Genomic DNA, 9,365 nt, shown 5'->3' with positions numbered 1-9,365 from the left:
TAACGTGTTAAATTATTATGTGACGTGCAGTCATATTCAGGTCCTGATTGGTGAACGAGCTCATTTGACATGTCAAATAGTGTTATTTGACGTTTATCTTTTTTGACAAGCGGGTCTTTGCGTTCCATATCCGAATGCATTGTATGACTTGAGTAGTTATCAGGTTGGGGGTAACTATTGTGACAATTCCAAAATGTCTAATTTAACACTACTTCCTACCCCCATGGGCACTTATGAAGTTCTGAGAGGATTGGTGTATATGTGAAAATCAACAAGCAGCCCAATAGTCAGTACATGTAAAACTTCAACAACAACAAAAAATTATTATGGGTGTCTCTCTTTTGTAATGGTCTCTTATACCCTCTAGTGGTACAACTCGTATTGTGCAGAAATTGCATTGAGAGGATGCTTGACAGTACAAGCTTTTCCTTTGGAACAATTAAAATATTTGAACACCAGAATCGTTGATAAACAAGTATATGACTCGTTTGTCTGTGGTCCACGAAACAACGATGCATATCACACTTTTAATAATATGTTGTTGATGGAGGACATTTCATCAATGGGGACCTCCAGCCAAAGCCTCAAGCCCATGATGGCGTCACCGGTCTCAGGTGTTACCGGAAGCGCAGGTGAGTTGTTGCAAAATGTCTGCGAAATTTGCGCTACATTCAACTTTTTAGATTTATGAAATGAGATTCAGTAGCCTATTCGTTTCATGTGGGGGTGCTTCAGTTGTTTGTTTGGAAAAGGAAGGAAGTTCGTAACAGGAAAAGCGAAGGGAGGTCTGTAATTATCTCAAGTCATTTATCAGAATTGACGGTCATTTTCCAAAGGACAGTAGTCAGGATTTTACGCGCCTTGGAATGTCCGGACTGTTTTAGAATTGCTTGAAAATATAAAACAAAAGAAAAAGTATCAAAGAGAAACTTCTACAGTAATTGATGTATTTTAAGATGCTAGTGGAAAGGTTGAGTTGAATCATTTTACACGACAGCTCTACCAATCAGTAACGTTACGTAAGTTACTTCTAAACTTTCTAAACACCATTGCCTGCTATATAGGCCTCTGTTATTATGGGAAATGTGTAGACCAACTTCTGTACTGAATGGGACATGATCATATGTGTGTGGGTTAAGTTTACATGGTTCATATACAGGTAAATTGGAGAAAAAAAAGCCACGTTGTCAAAAAAAGGGCTTAGGAAAATTCACTTTGAAATTGTATTGACCGCGCTTGTATTTCTGTCATTCATATTGACCCTACAGTGGCAGACTCCAAAGTAGTCCAATATATCAGCCATTGATGTATTAGGCCAGGGTTCCCCAATGGGCGGTCCGAATGTATTTGCCCCCCCCCTTAAGTTTTCTGAGAAGGTCTATATATATTGTAAAAATTGTAATTTAAAAAAATCTGTTACCAAGTATTCCCACACATTAATAGAGAGGCATATGTGATTGTATCCCAATGTAATCAATGTTTTAATTATTGTTTTTGCCAAATACTATATCTGTTTGGGATTCTTGCAGTACATTTTCCCGGCCCCATGACCATCAGCTCAAGGAAAAATCGTCCCACGGCTGAATGTAATTGGGGACCCCTTTATTAGGATAATTCCAAAAAGCATCTGCTCTGTGTTCCAGGAAGATTTGTATAGCTACTGTAATTGTCCCTAGAGACAACAATTGTATACATCAAAGCTGAACTTCAGCTCTTTCTCATGTTTATCACAGCATTAAATACCTCACTAATGTGTCGTTAACCCTGTAGCTACTCAACCAATAATTCAGAAGACAATATCTCACCCTTTGTTTTGTTAATCTGACGCAAACCCAACCCATTTAACACAACATACACTCTTAACAAATCAATTACTGTTACATTGAATGGTGCATTCCTCACCTTTTTATGGTTTTATTCCCCAAAAAATCCTCTGCCTATGGTCTAGTTTCCCAGACACAGATGAAGTCAAATTTAATCAGTGTCTAGGAAACCAGCCCTCAATGTGTGTCTATCGACACATACTGAAAAGACAATGACATACTTTCATAGAGATCTGAAATGTATCGTGTTCTTCCTGTCAATTAATTTGACTGTAGGACTCATCCACTCTATTTGTCTAGGCTACGATCTGAGGAGTGATGGACATAGACATTGAAGAGCAGGACCCCCTCGCTGTAGACCCTGTAGACAGAGATGGGAGACAGATGGGGGATACAGGACGTTATGATGACGGGAATAGGAAGGTTGGATGCTGCGAGAGGTTCCATCGCTCCATCTCCAAGTGGATGCTTCCGGAAGAACTCCACGAACAGTACCGGGAGCGAGCCAACTGCTGCCCCCCTCCCATCTTCATCATCCTCATCAGCATCGGCGAGGTGAGGGTTAATACGCATCATGGTTAATATGCATCCTACTAATGGCAGCGCAGCATTGACAACAAGTAGCCTCTTTTGCATGTGCATACGTTGTTATGATTGTGTTGTTATACCTGAGTGAATTTTCGTTTTCAGGAAATGCTCTGGACATGGTATTTAAAGAGAGAGGTGCAGCTGATATTATACATCCACCATGGTTCATTGGACGAAGCCTATGGGAAAATGAATGTTTTTTTATTTTTATTATAAATGCCAGAAATAAGGTCTGTGATAAACACAGGCTTAGGAGATCTTATACGTTTTGTTCTATAAGATAATCTTAATCAGCTAACGTCACTTTTTGTGAATTTTGAAGCACATAAAGCACAAAGGCTTCATAATTCATAAAGGTCATTTTAACTGACTGATATTATCTCATAGAATAAAACGTCTCTCCTAAGCCTGTGTTAACCTCAGACCTTATTTTCTATGTTTATCCCAAAACCCTATTCTTTCCCCATTAATTTCCCCCTTAGGAATGGCTGAACGAACCAGAGGTAACTCATTTCCGTTTTTTTAGGACTACAATCTGGCGAGCTCGATTAAATGGCCAAACATTGGTATTTGTGTATTCAAACTCTCTGAGTTTGGATGTGGCTAAGGTCCAAACTGAAGAGCTCTTGTACCAGACATTCCTCTCTCTCCTTCTGCTGTGGGAGGTCTCGGCCAGCTTATCCATCTCAATGTCTGAATTCATCCAAGATTCTTAGAGCAATCCCTAGACCTATGCGTTGGCTCAATGAAAATAGAGTTTGAGCACAATTAACATTGGGACCAAGGTTTAAGGTTATCCTCCCAAGGAATGTGATTTTAATCATACACCACGTACACTGTGTCCATGACATTTCAGATATTTTAGTAGTATGGTGAGCTTGTTATGGCAAAATAATTGAGATGTGTGTTTGATATTAAAGGTGAAATGAGTTTGTGAGTAGAAAAATGTGCGATGTCTACGCAGTTTGTTAAAGGAATTTGTCTAGGGTTCTCTCTGCTCTTCTCATTAACTTTGTTGCCATTGTGTGTTATCAGTTTGAAGTATGTTTGTATTTTACTATAATGGTCTGCTCTGACCATACTGCAACACTATGTAAAAGGCTGACTAATGGCTACATTTAAAGCAACTGTTTAGCCTTTCAGGACCCCTCCTGTCATTATGTTACTAGTCACTGATCTAATCTGTGTCTGTCTGGACAGTTAGCAGTGTTTATCTACTATGCGGTGTGGAAGCCCCAGAAGCAGTGGGTCACCCTGGGCGAGGGCATCTGGAACAGCCCTCTCACTTACAAGTCTGACCAGCGGGAGGAGGCGTGGCGCTTTGTCTCCTACATGTTTGTCCACGCTGGGTAAGGGTCACTTCACCTCACACAGATGCCCAAGCCCACTGGAGATTTACCATTGACCAAACTTTTTAGTTCAGGACTAGGCTTAATCCACAGGAGGCTGCTGAGGGGAGGACGGCTCATAATAAGAGCGAATGGAATGGCATCAAACACATGGAAACCATGTGTTTGAAACCATTCCACTGATTCTGCTCCAGACATTACCATGAGCCCGTCCTCCCCAATTAAGGTGCCACCAACCTCCTGTGGCTTAATCTGTGTCCAAAAGAGTAGAGCATTGCAGATCATTCTACTTGCCACATCTCACTGAAATGATTCACTCTCTCCCATATCATCTGTTTATACAACACTTGGCCACTGCTAAAGCAGTTCTGGGTTCTTCAGAGTTTGAGGTCACGATTCAATCCAAGTGAAAGGCTTTAAAAGGCAATTTCCCAAATGTTCATAGAGCTTGCATTCACTGTAAATGCTGTGGATGTTGGCCCAAGCAAAAATGACCTTTAAAAGTTAATTGCAGTGTGCACGTTGTTTGTGTTTCTTTGAATCCTGGCCTGAGTCTTTCCACAGGTTCTGATTCATTGGTAAGACATTCACTCGCCTATCCACTCAATCATACTCTCACACTGGCGGTGCTAAGGGGTAGCAAGACAGTGGCGGAAGCCCCCTCTAGAATAGGCCTATGTTTTAAATTGTCAATATATAACAAAAGTTAACATATTTCATTCAAATCAATCAAATGTATTTATAAAACCATTTTTACATCAGCCGATGTCACAAAGTGCTAAATCCACAGGATTTCTCTCTCTCAAAATCCTTTTCTCACGAACGAGCTCCAACTGCTCAGCAAGATGGCACAGCCTACATAACGCAGTGCCTCCTCATTGGCTCAGCCAAAATCTCATGAATTTGAGTGGCTGAAAAATCCTGTTAATTGAGATACTGTATATTCGGACTATGTAAAAGTTGCTTATAGCTAGCTATACCCTATGAAAGTCTTGCCTACTTCCTCATGCAAGTCCTGTACTGTTTTTGAATGGGCTTCAATCTTATATTATCAAATTCATGAAAATGTACAATTCTCTTCGTATTCATAGCTTAATTTACTTCTACCTGATGCCTTTTATGAAGATTTTAGATTGTATTTTTTTTCTCCAGAATTGTGGAATAAGGAGTTTTTACCTGAAATAATTTAAGAAGATCTTCTCAGGTAAAATAATGTTTTTGAGGATGTGTTGAAATGTACTTTGCTTGCAAATATGTGCCAACCTAGCCATCAGCTAGCGTTAGCTAAAAGCTAAAGGTTTTGCAGTTAACATTAACTGTGTTGTTTCATATAGGCAGCCTGACCTTACATATCCACATAACATGATGTGGGCGACGAAACAATGGAGCCTCATTTCATTTTTAGTGAAGTGGGCGGGGGGGACAGTTGGGTGACGCGAGGGAGCGTGAACGGGGTGGGACCAAAGTTGTGGAAAGCTGAACTTTATGCATATACTCCGCGATATCCTGTCGCTTTTGACCAATAAAAGCTGACTATAGCTTCTAGCCCCTACTGGATTGGCTGTTGACGTTTGCTTTCTAGTTTTTCTAGCAGCCACATAAGGGTGAAGCTGGTGGTTATTTGATTTAACGCTGATATATCAACAACAAAAATATTTCACCTTTATTTAACTTGGCAAGTCAGTTAAGAACAAATTCTTATTTACAATGACGGCCTAGGAGCAGTGGGTTAACTGCCTTGTTCAGGGGCAGAACGACAGAGTTTTACCTTCTCAGCTCGGGGATTCGATCTAGCAACCTTTCAGTTACTGGCCCAATGCTCTAAGCACTAGGCAACCTGCCGCCCTATTAGATACTACTAGCTGTAAAATATTTAATGCTAGAATGCAAAGTTGTTTTCACTTTGGTTGGCAATTTTACCAGCTGACACTTCTACTTCTGAGATTTTTTTGTGGCTTCAATGTCAATGATTGATTAACTTCTCTTTGACACTGGCCCCAGTGTACATGTATCCCGGGGCGAAGAGGCTACCATTGTACAGATAGTATCTAGCTAGCTTGAATTTTAGCTTGTGTGTACGTACTTCATAGATTGCAAGCACCCCTTTGCAATGACCAAGCTACCCCAGTGAAAAATTCCTGGCGCCACCACTACTCCTAAGTCTCAACTCCCATGTCTCCATCTCCTCTCTATGTCTTCCTTCCCCACAGCGTAGAGCACATCCTAGGCAACCTGGTGATGCAGCTACTGCTGGGCATCCCGCTGGAGCTGGTCCACAAAGGCTTTGAAGTGGGCATGGTCTACATGGCAGGCGTCCTAGCAGGTGGGCATCGACATACACCCCCTTTTTCCATTGACGCACAGTCAGTTAGACACAGTTGTCTTCAAAGGTCTGTTACGACTGAATGAAGTTGCTTTTAAGTTGACTCTGTTTTAGCTAGTGACATGAATAGTATAGCATATGATTGGTTAACCAACACAATGTGCGCGACAGGTTGCCTTAGTTATTATTAGCTCACTTGTTACATACCTCATCTCGATTTTTGCTGATCATGACTGTACAATGCTAGCAACTCACAGGCACAGAGCTGTGTAGATGGTAATCACGTTTCACACTTAAGTCTCTGACATTCTTTCGCTTCACAAAAGTTCGTTTTTTCCTGTTTGGGTTTCATAGCTGAAATGTCTGTAATGCTATAGATGACCTTCTCATGCATGTTGTCCTCAGGCTCCCTGGCCAGCTCCATATTTGATCCTCTCAGTGCTCTGGTAGGGGCCTCTGGGGGGGTATATGCCCTCATAGGTGGATACTTCATGAACGCTGTTGTGGTGAGTTCTGGCTAACTGCTGATTCTACTATTTTAGCAGATGACTTTTTTTCTCTCTCATTATTTCCCTGTTCTTTCCTCTTGCGTGACTCCCTGGCCTACAGAACTTCAGAGAGATGATTCCTCTCCTTGGAGTGTTTCGTATTGGAGTGATTGTGATTATCGGTAGGTCCCTTCCCAGATCCACTCGTAATATTTTCCCACCAGTGCCTCAAGGTTTGCTGTTCCAGCAGCGCCCACGCTTCTGTGGTTGTATTTCAGTAACTAAACGTTCAATGTTTTTTTTCTCAAGTCGGGACAGATGTCGGATTCGCCCTTTACAGAAGGTTTTTTACTCACGACGTTGGCTTGAAGGTAAGACATCTTTTTTATTTTTTGTCCTGCATGCCCTTTCTCTTCTTAAAATGCATGGCATTGAAAGATTTTCCACAGACAGATAAGTATTGTTTCAGCAGAGAGCAATGCTTTTTTAGAACAGTCTTTAGTTCACAACTGGAGAGGCTCTTATGCGAAGTCCAACCCTAGACCAATATAACAGTGAGTAGATCTGGCTTTTATCAGTGTGCCTAAATAGAAAACTAGAGAGAAAAAAACTGCAGTAGCAGTACCACCCAGCTGCATAATACGGCTTACAGTTACACAGGACTGACTAATCTCTAAACCAGATTGCCCTCTACACACTCTGTCACACACACATCCTGTCTGTTCCCCCTGAATTATTGCACCCAAACCATTCCTGTCACTAGACTGTGATGAGTGTGATCCTTGATTCTATTCTCTCTGCTTTAGGAGAAGCTGAGCATGATAAGGGTTGCAGCTGTTTGTCTTTCCAGCAGCTTAACTGACTGGGCTATAAGCTACTAATCTATCACCTGCTTCCACTCTCTCATCTTGCTTTTATTTCATGTTTTCTTAGTCTTTGTGAGAAGTGCGGTTCCAAATTCACTGTCTGCATTTAAACTGGTCCTGCTAGTTGTACTGGCTGTCCACCCTTTGCATACTAACCACAGCGACAGGGCAGAGGATGCTAATTGTAAGGCTGTAGCACAGCATGACTTTGTTGGTTTGAAGGGAAAATTAGACTGAAATTAGACTTCTCCCTGGTCTCCCTCAGGTTTCGTTTGTGGCGCACATCGGAGGAGGGGTGGCTGGGATGACCATTGGTTATGTGTTCTTCAGCGCCTACAACCAGAAGCTCCTGAAGGACCCGCGCTTCTGGCTTTGCATAGTTGGCTACGTAGTCTTCCTCTTGTTCGCTGTGCTCTTCAACATCTTCCTTTCCCCTGCATAATTTCACACTATACAAATGAATGCATTTTGAATAACAGAAATAGGGCATTTCATCGACTTGGAAGGTTATCTAAAAAATGTAAAACCTCTACTGCAGGAGAGAAGAAATTTAAATTGAAAGAGGGATTCCTTGTTGAAGTGTAGTATTTCACTCAGCGCAAATGATCTTTCTTACATGGGTTTTTTAGTGATGTTGATAATGAAATGCATTATTGTTTTGTACCGAACTCAATATACCTCAGTTCATTGGCGTTACGGGTATTTTTTTTCCATATGATGTTTGTCCTGATTAGTCAGTGAGGTAGGACATTATTTCAAGCAGGTCCTTTCCTCTAAGTTTTAGATTGGTCTACAAGTGTGTGTGTGTTTAGGTGTGTTTTTGGGGAATGTTCAAGCCATCAGGAGCAAGTGTGTCATCTGTTGGTGAATGGCGTGTCAATTCGTAAACAAGCCATGACAATGACCCAATGCCAGGTTATTGTTTCACTTCCCTGTTGACAGGATGAGACACTGTCTGACAATAGCACATATCCTTGGCTAAGCCTCTTTCAAGTATAATTTATTGAAGGCATGATTTCAATTTGTGTTTCTCTTTAGCTTTTGCCAGCAGTTTGAATTTATCAGTCAAGTCTGTTAATCCTTTGGTTGTTTATGATGTTTGTGTACAGTGGAACAGTAGAGGGCAGCACTTTCCATTGTATATTAGGCATTGTCTACATCATTTCCATTGTGCCACTGTGTATTAGTCTACGTAACTGTTTAGTATGACAGTCCATGAGGAAAATGAAAAGGTCATTGAAAAGGCCTCATCTTTAGGCCATCTGTATGGCATATTTTTATTGGTGATATCTTCAAAAGCTTTCCTAAACTTATTTGTGGTGATATTTGTTAGTTGGTATGTGAAACCAAATGGCAGTTCAACAAATCTCTAAGAAACCTATACATACTTTAGGTATTTATTATGTAATTACAACTTGTACAATGTACTTTCAAAGTAAATGTCAGGTAGATAGCATAACATTCCAATTGTAAATGACTTGTTTTGTATTTTAAGCTCTTTTTTTTTATCTCCAGACTCAATCTTGTATCTTTTCATCACTTTTACATTAAATAAATGTTATTTTACATTTCCAAAATCCCTTCGGATCTTAGATGTGTTGACAAAGCCATGCATAATCTGATCTCTGTGAAAATGATTGGATTATGAGTTTTTTTGTTGTGTAAACTCTATTTGGTGTTATACGACTAATGTTTTGCCAAGATGAACTATCTTAATTCATCTGGCCTATAGCAAGCCAGACATGGGGATTAGTGAATGGGTACGGAGCAGAATATTTGCTTGACTGATGTCTGACCTGACCTAGGGTGCCACGCTTCTATTATTAGCTAACAGTGGCTTTAAAAAAAAGACAATTGATCGTACCCCAATGACAGCCACCACTCTAGCCAGTTTATGTGGAACATTCCATAGTTCCAGACTCGGAACA

At 40.7% G+C, this 9,365-nt stretch overlaps 1 protein-coding gene across 3 annotated transcripts; it reads left to right on the top strand.

The window, feature by feature from the left end:
- The first annotated feature begins 569 nt into the window (after positions 1–569).
- On the top strand, positions 570–8,192 carry LOC106605138 (rhomboid-related protein 2-like). Of its 3 annotated transcripts, none has more exons than XM_014200487.3 (8): positions 570–632; positions 2,124–2,378; positions 3,612–3,760; positions 5,971–6,083; positions 6,489–6,589; positions 6,693–6,753; positions 6,881–6,942; positions 7,703–8,192. In XM_014200487.3, the coding sequence occupies exons 2-8, from the start codon at positions 2,142–2,144 to the stop codon at positions 7,877–7,879; spliced, it is 900 nt and encodes a 299-aa protein (XP_014055962.2). In that variant the 5' UTR covers positions 570–632; positions 2,124–2,141; the 3' UTR covers positions 7,880–8,192. The 3 variants fall into 3 exon arrangements, with proteins under 3 accessions (XP_014055962.2, XP_014055963.2, XP_014055960.2); XM_014200488.3 differs by lacking the exon at positions 570–632 and adding an exon at positions 640–785; XM_014200485.3 differs by lacking the exon at positions 570–632 and adding an exon at positions 736–1,019.
- Positions 8,193–9,365: the final 1,173 nt, after the last annotated feature.

The sequence above is a fragment of the Salmo salar genome, chromosome 05 (genome assembly GCF_965601325.2).
Source record: "Salmo salar chromosome 05, fSalSal1, whole genome shotgun sequence".
Lineage (NCBI taxonomy): Eukaryota > Metazoa > Chordata > Actinopteri > Salmoniformes > Salmonidae > Salmo > Salmo salar.
The sequence above is the reverse complement of the archived record's forward strand: the minus strand, read 5'-3'. Positions and strand labels throughout refer to the sequence as shown.

Bases quoted from the DNA above. Each gene is read 5' to 3' on its own strand.
- LOC106605138 (XM_014200487.3), top strand. From the start codon at position 2,142: ATGGACATAGACATTGAAGAGCAGGACCCCCTCGCTGTAGACCCTGTA. The intron at 2,379-3,611 runs GTGAGGGTTAAT...CTGTCTGGACAG, and splicing joins TCCTCATCAGCATCGGCGAG to TTAGCAGTGTTTATCTACTA. The intron at 6,590-6,692 runs GTGAGTTCTGGC...CCTGGCCTACAG, and splicing joins ACTTCATGAACGCTGTTGTG to AACTTCAGAGAGATGATTCC.